Raw genomic sequence first — 16484 nt, 5'->3', positions numbered from 1 at the left:
TTCACCAGAATGATAGAGCTAAAAGGCTAGTTATGAAGACAAGATTGCAGACTAGGCGTGTACTCATCCCTCAAGCATAAAAGATTAAGGTCCAATCTAATTGAGATGTTTAAAGGATTTATTAGGATAGACAGACAGAAACTATTTCCTCTGGTGGGCGATCGGAATGAAAATTAGAGCTAGACCGATCTAGGGTGATGCCACAGAATACTTCTTCATGAACAGTAGTGAAAATGTGCCGCACTAAAATGCTGCAAGAGGTTGAATGTCAACAGGAAATTTTCTAAACAGGGATTGATAAATAGTTGTTAGGCAGGGTATTAATGTTTATGGAACAACATTTACAGATGAGACAAATATTTAAAGCATTGTCAACTGCGTGGAGGACAATGATAGAAGATACAGGCAGGGATACAGACCGTCTAGTGCAATAGGCAACAAGTGACAGATGAAATTTAATACCGGGAAGTGTGAAGTGGTTCATTTCAGAAGGCAAGAACAAGAAGAGTAATTATAAAATAAAGGATAAAATTCTAAAAGGGGGCCAGCGTCACTCAGCACCAGGCGTCAATATAACCTTGGTTCAAACATGGGCAGCACAAGTGATTAACACTGTGGCTTCACAGCGCCAGGGTCCCAGGTTCGATTCCTCGCTGGGTCACTGTCTGTGCGGAGTCTGCATGTTCTCCACGTGTCTGCGTGGGTTTCCTCCGGGTGCTCCGGTTTCCTCCCACAGTCCGAAGACATGCAAGTTAGGTGGATTGGCCATGCTAAATAGCCCTTAGTGACCAAAAAAGGTTAGGAGGGATTATTGGGTTACGGGGATAGGGTGGAAGAGAGGGCTTAGACCCGATGGGCCAAATGGCCTCCTTCTGCACTATATGTTCTATGGACAAAAAAGTTGAACCTTTGAGGCGTGGTAAGTGACTGGCTGTTATGGGCCAGGGTTTAGAGAACCCCAAAGTGTATCATGGAGTTCACCTGACCCATAACGGTTACGAGATTGTGGTATGGGGAGCACACGGCCCACTCTACAGGTGTGGCACAGCAGAAAAGGAAAAGTATTTTTTAAAACAAATCAATGTTTATTCTATGAACCCAAGTTAACCTTTTTAAAACATAGTGAACAACGTAGCAACCATTAATGCAAACACAACCCCCAAAGACAACAACACTAAGTAAACCTTTAAGCTTTCCTTTTTAGCATCCATACGACTTAAAAACAAAACCTTTATCAGTAGCACATCAGGTTAAAGTCACCACCGAAAATATTTATAATTCTGATGGCAGAGAGAACAGCAGTATCTGCTTGATCTGGCTTCAGCTCCAACACTGAAAACGAAACAAAACACCCAGCAGCCTGCTCAAAAACAACAGGAATGGTTGTTGCAGATGCCGGTGTTTAAATATTTCAGAAAGCTTAGGGAAGGTGGTAAAAGAGGGGGGGGGTGGCATTGTTAGTCAAGGACAGTATTACAGTGGCAGAAAGGACGTTTGATGAGGACTTGTCTACTGAGGTAGTATGGGCTGAGGTTAGAAACAGGAAAGGAGAGGTCACATTGTTAGGGGTTTTCTATAGGCCTCCGAAAAGTTCCAGAGATGTAGAGGAAAGGATTGCAAAGATGATTCTGGATAGGAGCAAAAGCAACAGGGTAGTTGTTATGGGGCACTTTAACTTTCCATATATTGACTGGAAACGCTGTACTTAGAGTACTTTAGATGGGTCCGTTTTTGTCCAATGTGTGCAGGAGGGTATCCTGACACATTATGTAGATAGGCCAACGAGAGGCAAGGCCATATTGGATTTGGTACTGGTTAATGAACCAAGACAGGTGTTAGATTTGGAGGTAGGCGAGCACTTTGGTGATAGTGACCACAATTCGATTACCTTTACTTTAGTGATGGAAAGGGATAGGAATATACTGCAGGGCAAGAGTTATATCTGGGGGAAAGGCAATTATGATGTGATGAGGCAAGACTTAGGATGCATCGGATGGAGAGGAAAACTGCAGGGGATGGGCACAATGGAAATGTGGAGCTTGTCCAAGGAACAGCTACTGCATGTCCTTGATAAGTATGTACCTGTCAGGCAGGGAGGAAGTGGTCGAGCGAGGGAACCGTGGTTTACTAAAGCAGTCGAAACACTTGTGAAGAGGAAGGAGGCTTATGTAAAGATGAGACATGAAGGTTCAGTTAGGGCACTCGAGAGTTACAAGTTAGCTAGGAAGGACCTAAAGAGAGAGCTAAGAAGAGCCAGGAGGGGACATGAGAAGTCTTTGGCAGGTCGGATCAAGGATAACCCTAAAGCTTTCTATAGATATGTCAGGAATAAACGAATGACTAGGGTAAGAGTAGGGCCAATCAAGGACAGTAGTGGGAAGTTGTGCTTGGAGTCCGAGGAGATAGGAGAGGTGCTAAATGAATATTTTGCGTCAGTATTCACACAGGAAAAAGACAATGTTGTCGAGGAGAATACTGAGATTCAGGCTATTAGACGAGAAGAGCTTGAGATTCATAAGGAGGAGGTGTTAGCAATTCTGGAAAGTGTGAAAATAGATAAGTCCCCTGGGCCGGATGGGATTTATCCTAGGATTTTCTGGGAAGCTAGGGAGGAGATTGCTGAGCCTTTGGCTTTGATCTTTAAGTCATCTTTGTCTACAGGAATAGTGCCAGAAGACTGGAGGATAGCAAATGTTGTCCCCTTGTTCAAGAAGGGAAGTAGAGACAACCCCGGTAACTATAGACCAGTGAGCCTTACTTCTGTTGTGGGCAAAATCTTGGAAAGGTTTATAAGAGATAGGATGCATAATCATCTGGAAAGGAATAATTTGATTAGAGATAGTCAACACGGTTTTGTGAAGGGTAGGTCGTGCCTCACAAACCTTATCGAGTTCTTTGAGAAGGTGACAAAACAGGTGGATGAGGGTAAAGCAGTTGATGTGGTGTATATGGATTTCAGTAAAGCATTTGATAAGGTTCCCCACGGTAGGCTACTGCAGAAAACACGGTGGCATGGGATTCAGGGTGATTTAGCAGTTTGGATCAGAAATTGGCTAGCTGGAAGAAGACAAAGGGTAGTGGTTGATGGGAAATGTTCAGACTGGAGTCCAGTTACTAGTGGTGTACCACAAGGATCTGTTTTGGGGCCACTGCTGTTTGTCATTTTTATAAATGACCTGGAGGAGGGCGCAGAAGGATGGGTGAGTAAATTAGCAGATGACACTAAAGTCGGTGGAGCTGTGGACAGTGCGGAAGGATGTTACAAGTTACAGAGGGACATAGATAAGCTGCAGCGCTGGGCTGAGAGGTGGCAAATGGAGTTTAATGCAGCAAAGTGTGAGGTGATTCATTTTGGAAGGAATAACAGGAAAACAGAGTACTGGGCTAATGGTAAGATTCCTGGCAGTGTGGATGAGCAGAGAGATCTCGGTGTCCATGTACATAGATCCCTGAAAGTTGCCACCCAGGTTGAGAGGGTTGTTAAGAAGGCATACGGTGTGTTAGCTTTCATTTGTAGAGGGATTGAGTTTCGGAGCCATGAGGTCATGTTGCAGCTGTACAAAACTCTGGTGCGGCCGCATTTGGAGTATTGCATGCAATTCTGGTCGCCGTATTCTTGGAAGGATGTGGAAGCATTGGAAAGGGTGCAGAGGAGATTTACCAGAATGTTGCCTGGTATGGAGGGAAGATCTTACGAGGAAAGGCTGAGGGACTTGAGGCTGTTTTCGTTGGAGAGAAGGTTAAGAGGTGACTTAATTGAGGCATACAAGATGATCAGAGGATTGGATAGGGTGGAAAGTGAGAGCCTTTTACCTCGGATGGAGATGTCTAGCACGAGGGGACATAGCTTTAAATTGAGGGGAGATAGATATAGGACAGATATCAGAGGTAGGTTCTTTACTCAGTGTTGTAAGGGCGTGAAATGCCCTGCTTGCAACAGTAGTGGACTCGCCAACACTAAGGGCATTCAAATGGTCATTGGATAGACATATGGACGATAAGGGAATAGTGTAGATGGGCTTTAGAGTGGTTTCACAGGTCGGCGCAACATCGAGGGCCGAAGGGCCTGCACTGCGCTGTTATGTTCTATGAAAGTAAAAAGCTGACAGACAGCCCAGCTCCACCCACTCTCTGACATCACTGCAGTAATAAACACCCATTTCTTAAAGGTACTCTCACTACAGATATTTATATACACACCCATTTATAAACACCTATTTCTTAAAGGTACTCTCACATGACACTGCCCTTGATACCAATGCTGCATTTGACCAAGTACGGCGTTATGGAACCCAGCAAAATTCACTTGGAATATTACGCACAATTCTGGTCGCCACACTATCAGAAGGAGGTGGAGGCTTTGGAGAGGGTGCAGAGGTTTACCAGGATGTTGCCTAGTCGGAGGGTGTTATGTGGAGAGGCTGAATAGACTTGGACTGTTTTAATTTGAAAGACGGAAATTGAGCGATGACCTGATAGAGGGCTACAAAATTATGAGGGGCATGGATAGAGTGGATGGGCAGGCACTCTTTCCCAGGGTGGGGGGGGGGGGGTCAGGCACCAGGGGGCATAGGTTTAAGGTGCATGGGACAAAGTTTAGAGGAGATGTGTGAGGCAGGCTTTTTTACACCGAGGGTGGTAAGTGGTGGGCAGTACGGTAGCATAGTGGTTAGCACAGTTGCTTCACAGCTCCAAGATCCCAGGTTCGATTCCCGGCTGGGTCACTGTCTGTGCGGAGTCTGCACATGCTCAGTGACTGAGTGGGTTTCCTCCGGGTGCTCCGATTTCCTCCCACAGTCCAAAGATGTGCAGGTTAGGTGGATTGGCCATGCTAAATTGCCCATAAGTGTACAATAAATGTTAAGTGAGGGTTACTGGGTTATGAGGATAGGGTAGATACATGGGTTTCCATAGGGTGCTCTTTGTAAGGGCTGGTGCAGACTCGATGGGCCAAATGGCCTCCTTCTGCACTGTAAATTCTATGATTCTATGAGTGCCTGAAACACGTTGCCAGGGGACGTTGTGGAAGCAGAAACATGAACACCGTTCAAAAGGCATCTTGAGAAACACATGGATAGGATGGGTATAGAGGGACACGGCACAAGGAAGTGCTGAGAGTTTTGGCAACGGCTGGTATCATCACCAGTACAGGTTTGGAGAGCCGAAGGGCCTGTTCCTGTGCTATATCGTTCTTTGAATCAGAGGAGAAACATTCCACCAATTCGATTCATACCCAGCACAAAGGAAGATGCTTGTGTGGGTTGGAGATCAGTCATCTCTGTTCCAGGGCATCACTGTAGGAGTTCCACGGGCTATTGTTCTAGGTAGAACCATCTTCAGCTGCTTCAAAAATGACCTTCCTTCCATCATAAGGTCACTAGTGGGGATGTTCGGCGACGAACATTACACAATGTTCAGCATCATTCGCAACTCCTCAGATACTGAAGCAGTCCATTTCCAAGTACAGCGAGACCTGGACAATGTCCAGGCTTGGACTGACAAGTAGCCAGTAACATCTTTCCAGGAACCAGTCTAGTGAATCTCTGTTCCACCTCCATTTTCCTTTGAATTATCCAGCTGCCTTTTGAAGCTGTGGTTGAATCAGCCTCCACCACACACTGAGGCAGCGCACTGAATGAAATGAATGAAATGAAAATTGTTTATTGTCACGAGTAGGCTTCAATGAAGTTACTGTGAAAAGCCTCTAGTCGCCACATTCCAGCGCCTGTTCGGGGAGGCTGGTACAGGAAATTTGTGTAAAAAGGTTTTTCCTCTTGTTGCTGTTGCTCCTTTTGCCAGTCTCTTCACATTTTCACAGGGGCAGCACGGTAGCCTTGTGGATAGCACAATTGCTTCACAGCTCCAGGGTCCCAGGTTCGATTCCAGCTTGGGTCACTGTCTGTGCGGAGTCTGCACATCCTCCCCGTGTGTGCGTAGGTTTCCTCCGGGTGCTCCGGTTTCCTCCCACAGTCCAAAGATGTTCAGGTTAGGTGGATTGGCCATAATAAATTGCCCTTGGTGTCCAAAATTGCCCTTAGGTGTTGGGTGGGGTTATTGGGTTATGGGGCTAGGGTGGAGGTGTTGACCTTGGGTAGGGTGCTCTTTCCAAGAGCCGGTGCAGACTCGATGGGCCGAATGGCCTCCTTCTGCACTGTAAATTCTATGATTTCCCTCATTGAAACATGAAGAAAAGGAATTGAAAGGCTATGGGAGGATGATTCTCCCGGCTGTGAAGTTTAGAAAGAGGGATCACAGTCTCAGAATAAGGGATCAACCATTTTGAATTGAGGTGAGGAAACATTTCTCGGCTCAAAGTGTTTGGAGACTTGGGAATTCTGAACTTCAGATGATTGCAGATGCTTATACCTCGGGAACAGTGACCACAATTCAGTAAGTTTTAAAGTGCTGGTGGACAAGGATAAGAGTGGTCCTAGGATGAATGTGCTAAATTGGGGGAAGGCTAATTATAACAATATTAGGCGGGAGCTAAAGAACATAGATTGGGGGCGGATGTTTGAGGGCAAATCAACATCTGACATGTGGGAGGCTTTCAAGTGTCAGTTGAAAGGAATTCAGGACCGGCATGTTCCTGTGAGGAAGCAGGATAAATACGGCAATTTTTGGAAACCTTGGATAACGAGAGATATTGTAGGCCTCGTCAAAAAGAAAAAGGAGGCATTTGTCAGGGCTAAAAGGCTGGGAACAGACGAAGCCTGTGTGGAATATAAGGAAAGTAGGAAGGTACTTAAGGAGTCAGGAGGGCTAGAAGGGGTCACGAAACGTCATTGGCAAATAGGGTTAAGGAAAATTCCAAGGCTTTTTACACGTACATAAAAAGCAAGAGGGTAGCCAGGGAAAGGGTTGGCCCACTGAAGGATAGGCAAGGGAATTCTATGTGTGGAGCCAGAGGAAATGGGCGAGGTACTAAATGAATACTTTGCATCAGTATTCACCAAAGAGAAGGAATTGGTAGATGTTGAGTCTGGAGAAGGGTGTGTAGATAGCCTGGGTCACACTGAGATCCAAAAAGACGAGGTGTTGGGTGTCTTAAAAAATATTACGGTAGATAAGTCCCCAGGGCCTGATGGGATCTACCCCAGAATACTGAAGGAGGCTAGAGAGGAAATTGCTGAGGCCTTGACAGAAATCTTTGGATTCTCACTGTCTTCAGGTGATGTCCCGGAGGACTGGAGAATAGCCAATGTTGTTCCTCTGTTTAAGAAGGGTAGCAAGGATAATCCAGGGAACTACAGGCCGGTGAGCCTTACTTCAGAGGTAGGGAAATTACTGGAGAGAATTCTTCGAGACAGGATCTACTCCCATTTGGAAGCAAATGGACGTATTAGTGAGAGGCAGCATGGTTTTGTGAAGGGGAGGTCATGTCTCACTAACTTGATAGAGTTTTTCGAGGAGGTCACTAAGATGATTGATGCAGGTAGGGCAGTGGATGTTGTCTATATAGACTTCAGTAAGGCCTTTGACAAGGTCCCTCATGGTAGACTAGTACAAAAGGTGAAGCAACACGGGATCAGGGGTGAGCTGGCAAGGTGGATACAGAACTGGCTAGGTCATAGAAGGCAGAGTAGCAGCAATGGAAGGATGCTTTTCTAATTGGAGGGCTGTGACTAGTGGTGTTCCACAGGGATCAGTGCTGGGACCTTTGCTCTTTGTAGTGTATATATATATATATATATATATATATATAAATAAATGATTTGGAGGAAAATGTAATTGGTCTGATTGGTAAGTTTGCAGACGACACAAAGGTTGGTGGAATTGTGGATAGCAATGAGGACTGTCAGAGGATACAGCAGGATTTAGATTGTTTGGAGACTTGGGCGGAGAGATGGCAGATGGAGTTTAATCCGGACAAATGTGAGGTAAAGCATTTTGGAAGGTCTAATGCAGGTAGGGAATATACAGTGAATGGTAGAACCCTCAAGAGTATTGAAAGTCAAAAAGATCTCGGAGCACAGATCCACAGGTCACTGAAAGGGGCAACACAGGTGGAGAAGGTAGTCAAGAAGGCATGGCATGCTTGCCTTCATTGGCCGGGGCATTGAGTATAAGAATTGGCAAGTCATGTTACAGCTGTATAGAACCTTAGTTAGGCCACACTTGGGAGTATAGTGTTCAATTCTGGTCGCCACACTACCAGAAAGATGTGGAGGCTTTAGAGAGGGTGCAGAAGAGATTTACCAGAATGTTGCCTGGTATGGAGGGCATTAGCTATGAGGAGCGGTTGAATAAACTCGGTTTGTTCTCACTGGAACGAAGGAGGTTGAGGGGCGGCCTGATAGAGGTCTACAAAATTATGAGGGGCATAGACAGAGTGGATAGTCAGAGGCTTTTCCCCGGGGTAGAGGGGTCAATTACTAGGGGGCATAGGTTTAAGGTGAGTGGGGCAAGGTTTAGAGTAGATGTACGAGGCAAGTTTTTTTACGCAGAGGGTAGTGGGTGCCTGGAACTCGCTACCAGAGGTGGTGGTGGAAGCAGGGACGATAGTGACATTTAAGGGGCATCTTGACAAATACATGAATAGGATGGGAATAGAGGGATACGGACCCAGGAAGTGTAGAAGATTGTAGTTTAGTCGGGCAGCATGGTCGGCACGGGCTTGGAGGGCCGAAGGGCCTGTTCCTGTGCTGTACATTTCTTTGTTCTTTGTTCTTGTTCTATATGTAACACAGAGATCAAGAAGGTTATAGGGAAGTAAGAGATGGGAGAGTGCAGGAGGTAGAGTGATGAACAGCTGTGATTGTAGCGAAGGGTGAAGCAGGTTTGAAGGCCCGAATAGCCCATGCCTGCCCCTATTTGTGTTAAGCTCTTATGAATGTTGGAAAAAGCCCAAGGGCTCAACAGTCTATCCCACCATTTTCAGGAGAATGGGAAGGGGAGAATTGGAAAAGACGATAAGCAAATGCAATTCAGCTTGCCTTCTTGCGAACATTAAACTCAACCCAAGCTGTCACTTACCCCAAATTGGCAAATCATCGATATACATCTGGTACCAGTAGTGGTTCTTGATGGCATAAACAAAAGCATCCCGTTTTGGTTTATCCAGCTCAATTTCACAGTAAGTACTTTGCATGACGTCCTCTGGACAAAAACAATACATCGAAGTATATTAATCATTTGTCACAAATGCACCAGAATACAAATATCAAACTGCACATCTTTAAATTTCTAACATACGATTGCACTTTTACCTTCTCATATACTGGAATCTCAAGTTAATGAATCTTTGGACCTGAAAGGGTTTCCCCACGGTTCCAAATGCAGGTTTTACTGAGCATGAAATAAAAACAGCAAGTGCAGGAAATACTCAGCAGATCTGGCAGCAACAGTGGAGAGAGAAAAAGATTCAATGTTCCAGGTCTATGACCTTTCATCAGAAGTGAAAAGTCAAGAGTTGAAATGTTAACTGACTTTCTCCCACCACGGATACGGGACATGTCTGCTGGGGATTTTCAGCACTTGCTGTTTTTATTTCAGGTTTCCAACATCCGCAGTATTTTTATTTTATTTTATGGATCATAAACTAGCTGTGGTTGATTAGTATTATTGTCCTTTCACTTTTGGGATCGTGATTCACATCAGTTAGGCTAAAATCTCTATTTATGTAATTCTACAGCAGCATTCTACAAAACTCTAAAACTCCTAAAACATGTAGTTATATGGCATCATCGACACTGGAAAAACATCTGAAGGTGTTAACAAAAGGAATTGATTAGACATGGGGAGGAATAGGGAATACTAAGGAAGGTGACCATAGGATCTGTAAAATGGTAGATTTTAAATGATACTCTTCAAAGCTAAGCCAAGATGGAAGAAGGCTAGAAGATTTAGAAAGGAACTGCAAAGTGTAAGAGTCATCGGGTTGAAGCACCTGCCACTCATTCTGGAGCACTCAGATTCACAGCAAAGAACAAAGAATAGTACAGCACAGGAACAGGCCCTTCGGCCCTCCAAGCCTGAGCCGACCACGCTGCCCGTCTAAACTAAAATTTTCCTCACTTCCTGGGTCCATATCCCTCTATTCCTATCCCACTCATGTATTTGTCAAGATGCCCCTTAAACATCACTATCGTCCCTGCTTCCACCACCTCCTCCGGCAGTGAGTTCCAGGCACCCACTACCCTCTATGTAAAAAAAAAAAAACTTACCTCATACATCTCCTCTAAACCTTGCCCCTCGCACCATAAACCTATGCCCCCTAGTCATTGACCCCTCTACTCTGGGAAAAAGTCTCTGACTATCCACGCACCTCATAATTTTGTAGACCTCTATCAGGTTACCCCTCAACCTCCTTCGTTCCAGTGAGAACAAACCGAGTTTATTCAACCTCTCCTCATAGCTAATGCCCTCCATACCAGGCAACATACCGGTAAATCTCTTCTGCACCCTCTCTAAAGCCTCCACATCCTTCTGGTAGTGTGGCGACCAGAATTGAACACTATACTCCAAGTGTGGCCTAACTATGGTTCTATACAGCTGCAACATGACTTGCCAATTCTTATACTCAATGCCCCGGCCAATGAAGGCAAGCATGCCGTATGCCTTATTGACTACCTTCTCCACCTGTGTTGTCCCTTTCACTGACCCGTGGACCTGTACACTCGGACTGTCAATACTCGAGGGTTCTACCATTCACTGTATATTCTCTACCTGTATTAGACCTTCCAAAATGCATGACCTCACATTTGTGCAGATTAAACTCCATCTGCCATCTCTCCACCCAAGTCTCCAATCTAAATCCTGCTGTGTCCTCTGACAGTCCGCATCGCTATCTGCAATTCCACCAACCTTTGTGTCGTCCGCAAACTTACTAATCAGACCTGTTACATTTTCCTCCAAACCATACGAACAGCAAAGGTCCTAGCACTGAACCCTGCGGAACAGCACTGGCCAGAAAAGAACCCTTCCATTGCTACTCTCTGCCTTCGATGACCTCGCCAGTTCTGTATCCACCTTGCCAGCTCACCCGATACAGTGTGACTTTACCTTTTGTACCAGCCTGCCATGAGGGACCCTGTCAAGGGCCTTTCTGAAGTCCATATAGACAACATCCACTGCCCTACCTGCATCAATCATCTTTGTGACCTTCTCGAAAAACTCTATTAAGTTAGTGAGACACAACCTCCCCTTCACAAAACTGTACTGCCTCTCGCTAACACGTCCACTTGCTTCCAAATGGGAGTAAATCCTGCCTCGAAGAATTCTCTCCAGTAATTTCCCTACCACTGACGTAAGGACTTATGCACCTTAATATTTTTCAAGACGCCCAACACATCATCTTTTTGGATCTCAATGTGACCCAGGCTAGCTACACACCCTTCTCCAGACGCAACATCCACCAATTCCTTCTCTTTGGTGAATACTGATGCAAAGTACTCATTTAGTACCTCGACCATTTCCTCTGGCTCCACACATAGATTCCCTTGCCTATCCTTCAGTGGGCCAACCCTTTCCCTGGCTACCCTCTTGCTTTTTATGTACGTGTAAAAAGCCTTGGGATTTTCCTTAACCCTATTTGCCAATGACTTTTCGCGACCCCTTTTAGCCCTCCTGACTCCTTGCTTAAGTTCCTTCCTACTTTCCTTGTATTCCACACAGGCTTCGTCTGTTCCCAATCTTCTTGCCCTGACAAATGCCTCCTTTTTCTTTTTAATGAGGCCTACAATATCTCTCGTTATCCAAGGTTTCCGAAAATTGCCGTATTTATCCTGCTTCCTCACAGGAACATGCCGGTCCTGAATTCCTTTCAACTGACATTCGAAAGCCTCTCACATGTCAGATGTTGATTTACCCTCAAACATCCGTCCCCCAATCTAGGTTCTTCAGTTCCCGCCTAATATTGTTATAATTAGCCTTCCCCCAATTTAGCACATTCACCCTGGGACCTCTCTTATCCTTGTCCACCAGCACTTTAAAACTTACTGAATTGTGGTCACTGTTCCCGAAATGCTCCCCTACTGAAACTTCTACCACCTGGCCGGGCTCATTCCCCAATACCAGGTCCAGTACAGTCCCTTCCCTAGTTGGACTGTCTACACATTGTTTTAAGAAGCCTTCCTGGATGCTCCTTACAAACTCTGCCCCGTCCAAGCCCCTGGCACTAAGTGAGTCCCAGTCAATATTGGGGAAGTTAAAGTCTCCCATCACAACAACCCTGTTGCTTTTACTCCTTTCCAAATTCTGTCTACCGATCTGCTCCTCTATCTCCCGCTGGCTGTTGGGATGCCTGTAGTAAACCCCAACATTGTGACTGCACCCTTCTTATTCCTAATCTCTTCCCATGTAGCCTCACTGTCCTCAGGTGTCCTCCTGCAGTCCAGCTGTGATATTCTCCCTAACCAGTAGCACAACTCCTCCACCCCTTTTACATCCCCCTCTATCCCTCCTGAAACATCTAAATCCTGGAAGTTTAGCTGCCAATCCTGTCCTTCCCTCAAGCAGGTCTCTGTAATGGCAACAACATCATAGTTCCAAGTACTAATCCAAGCTCTAAGTTCATCTGTTATACTTCGTGCATTGAAACATATGCACTTCAGGCACACTTTGTTTTCAGCAACATATCCCTGTCTGCTCTCCTCAGAGCCATACTGATACTATTTCCTAGTTCTCCATCAATCTTTGCACCTTCTGACCTAATGCGCCGGTAGCCCCCCCCCCCCGGCCATACTCGTTTAAACCCTCCCGCGTGACACCAGCAAAACTCGCGGCCAGGATATTTATGCCTCTCCAGTTTCGATGCAACCAGTCCTTCTTATACAGGTCACACCTGCCCCGGAAGAGCTCCCAGTGGTCCAGATAACTGAAACCCTCCCTCCTACACCAGCTGTTTAGCCACGTGTTTAGCTGCTCTATCTTCCTATTTCTAGCCTCACTGGCACGTGGCACAGGGAATAATCCCGAGAAAACAATCCTTGAGGTCCTGTCTTTTAACTTTCTGCCTAGCTCCCTGAACTCCTGCTGCAGGACCTCATGCCCCTTCCTGCCTATGTCGTTAGTACCAATATGTACCACGACCTCTGCCTGTTTACCCTACCCCTTCAGGATGCCCGCTACCCGTTCTGAGACATCCTAGACCCTGGCACCAGGGAGGCAACATACCATCCTGGAGTCTCTTTCACGTCCACAGAAGCGCCTATCTGTGACCCAGACTATAGAGTCCCCTATGACTATTGCTCTTTGACCCTCTCTGCTGAACATCAGAGCCAGCCGTGGTGCCACCGCTCTGGTTGCTGCTGTTTTCCCTGATAGGCTATTCCCCCAACAGTATCCAAAGCGGTATACCTATTCGAGAGGGGGACAACCAGAGGATTCCTGCACTGACTGCCTGCCCCTTCTGGTAGTCATCTATCTCTCTGCCTGCACCTTGAGTGCGACCACATTTACATAACTGCTTTCCGCCACCTACATGCTCCCAGGTGCATCCAACTGCTGCTCTAACCGAACCATGCGGTCTGCGAGGAGCCCCAGTTGGGTGCACTTTCTGCAGATGTCACCATCCAGGACGCTGGAAGCCTCCCTGATCTGTCACATCTCACAGTCAGAGCAGCCAGGACGTATTTGAGCGTGTAGCTGTAAAATGTTGAAGAGTGCAGTAGGTCGCCTGGTGTTTGCCTGAACAGGGAGTCTGAGCTCTGATCAGCATAGAGAGAAGAACTGAGGTGACATAGTCATAGAATCGCTACAGTGTACAAAGAGGCCATTCAGCCCATCGAGTATGCACCGACCCTCCCAAAGAACACCCCACCCAGGCCCACTTCCCACCCTATCCCCATAACCTACCCTAACGTTTGGACACTAAGGGGCAACTTAGCATGGCCATTGCACCTAACTTGCAAATCTTTTGGACTGCGGGAGGAAACCGGAACACCCGGAGGAAACCCAAGCAGACACAGGGAGAAAGTGAAAACTCCAGATAGAAAGTCACCGAAGGCTGGAATTGAACCCGGGGTCCCAGACAGTGTGAGGCAACAGTGCTAACCACTGTCCACCATGCTGCCCTTGCTGGATTCAGTCTCAGCAACCAGCACCTCAGGGGAGTGGATCCACTGTAATGGTGTAGAATTTCAGGTGACATCTAAACATGACAGTTTCGGTCTTACCAATTGAACTGACAAATGTTCTGGCTCGTCCATGATCCTATGCAGTCAGATGGCAAAGGTGCAAGGAACTCAGACAAGGATGGCGACTGAGAGGTCACAATGAGTGTTGTCAACAAGCACTATGGCTTCCGTAAATGAAGACGAGGAGGTGTTGAGAACAGAACCTTGGTTATGCTGGAGGTCACTGTCCATGTGTCGGAGCACAATAAGAAGTCTTACAATACCAGGTTAAAGTCTAACAGATTTGTTCCAAATCACTAGCTTTCGGAGCGCTGCTCCTTCCTCAGGTGAATGAAGAGCTAGGTTCCAGGAACCTACCTAATTCCTAACCATGCAATGTGAGCGAGTTGCATGGACATGGATTAATTTCCCAGGAACCCCCACGCTAGTTTCCAATGGATGCAGCTATCATGAGCTTGGGATGATTTTGGGTCAGTTCAAAGTGGTATAAGAATAGTGACACAAGATAAAAATGGCCCTTTTGAGGAATTATCCCATCCTCGCATTTTCTGGCCGCTTTGGCAAGAGATGGATCCAAGTTGAATGTAACAGACAATTTCATGGAATACTGAACAAAAATCTTCAAATCAAGCATGTGCTTGGAGGAGAGAGATGAATAGTGAGTGGCTGACTCGCACACTTGAAACAACAGCATCCATTGCTGCATCTCCTTAAAACCTTCAACTCCGATTAAGCAAATCGGAACAATCTTTTGGGATGGAAACTGATCTTTGTGATCAGTGAGCCGTTTAAACTCCCTCATAAATAAATGGCACCTGACAAACCGGTAATTTTGAAAGTCAATTAATTTCCAGCCTGTTTTAAATTAGCTAACCTCTTTGCAAAGAAACATTTTGGGTGGATGATATCTAAATGACTAGTTGGGGTGAGGAAGGCCCACCAACTACAAGTACACAACTGGAAGACAGGAAAAGTTATTGACAGGGAAGGACAACTGAGGCATCGGAGCATCATGGGAGCATTTAGTTTGGACAATCTGATGTCGAACCTGTGCAGAAATCCACCACGTTCTTAAGTCTGGTTAAGTAAAGATAGAGAAATCCGTATAGAATTTTAGCTCCCATTAATCTAGACGGGACGTAGAAACACACAGAAAATAGAAACATGGGGAGGCCATTCGGCCCTTCGAGTCTGCTCCGCCATTCATTGTGACCATGGCTGATCATCAAGTTCAATACCCTGATCCCGTCTTCCCCCCATATTCCTCGATTCCTTTAGCCCCAATAGAAACATACATCGAAAATTGGACAAGTCATGAGACCTAGGGTGTGCAAGAGAATTCGGTTAGATTTCAACCAATTACTATAAATCTTTCAACTGTTTGCCTCGCAAAGACTAAGCAAACCCTTAGATCACTAGTTTAATGAGGGTATCGAGAGCCAAATAAGAAGAACCCAGGGTTCAATTAATGAGCTAGGCTGACTGTTCAATGATCAAAAGCAGCTTGAGGGCATTGTAGCCCCAACTCATATCAGATTAACTTGTCACGCAAGGTAGATGCAAATAATCATTCCAGGCCAGGCACATTGTTTGGGGCTGGGGCCAGAGCTGTTCACAATCTATGTTAATGATTTGGATGTGGGGACCAATTGTAATATTTCCAAATTTTCTGATGACGTCAAACTGTGAGAGAATGCAAGTTGCGAGGAGGTGAAAGGAGGCTTCAAGAGGAGTTGGATGAGCTAACTGAATGGACATGGAACATGGCAGATAGAGTACAAGTACACATAGGTGAATAACTTTGGTAGAAAAAAAATAGAAAGTCAGAATATTTCCTAAATGGCAAGAGGGTGGGAAGTGCAGGTGCCAACAGGTACCTGTGTGCCCTTGGTTATGAGTTACTCTGAGTTAGCATGCATGTACAGCAAGCAATTAGGAAGGCAGATGGTATGTTGCCTTCATCGCAAGAGGATTTGAATACAGGAGTAAAGATGTCTTGCTGCAGTTGTATAGAGCCTTGGTGAAACCACACTTGGCGTATTGTGTACAGTTTTGGTCCCCTTATCCAACAAGGGATATACCTTCCGCAGAGGCAGTGCAACAGGGGTTCACCAGATTACAGGGCATGACAAAGTGGATGTAGATAAGATATTTCCCCTGGTTAGCGAGTCTAAAACCAGGGGACATTATCTCAGGATAAGAGGTAGGCCATTTAAGGTTGAGGTGAAGAGGAATATCTTCAGAGGGTGGTGAATCTTTGGAATTCTCTCCCCCAGAGATCTGTGGAAGTTCAGTCATTGAGTGTATTCGCAGCAGAAATCGAGACTACTAGCGAGTAATGATCTAATTGAATGGTGGAGTAGGCTCGACGGGCTGAATGGCCTATTCCTATATTTCTTCCTCAAA

At 45.8% G+C, this 16484-nt stretch overlaps 1 protein-coding gene across 1 annotated transcript in view; it reads right to left on the bottom strand.

Moving 5' to 3' along the window:
* The window catches only part of tm9sf3 (transmembrane 9 superfamily member 3), a 151892-nt gene that overhangs the window by 101240 nt on the left and 34168 nt on the right, over positions 1-16484 (bottom strand). The window contains exon 3 of the mRNA XM_072491867.1: positions 8977-9099. Coding sequence (XP_072347968.1) covers positions 8977-9099 — 123 coding nt within the window. The remainder of the gene's footprint in view (positions 1-8976; positions 9100-16484) is intronic.

The sequence above is a fragment of the Scyliorhinus torazame genome, chromosome 28 (genome assembly GCF_047496885.1).
Source record: "Scyliorhinus torazame isolate Kashiwa2021f chromosome 28, sScyTor2.1, whole genome shotgun sequence".
Lineage (NCBI taxonomy): Eukaryota > Metazoa > Chordata > Chondrichthyes > Carcharhiniformes > Scyliorhinidae > Scyliorhinus > Scyliorhinus torazame.
The sequence above is the reverse complement of the archived record's forward strand: the minus strand, read 5'-3'. Positions and strand labels throughout refer to the sequence as shown.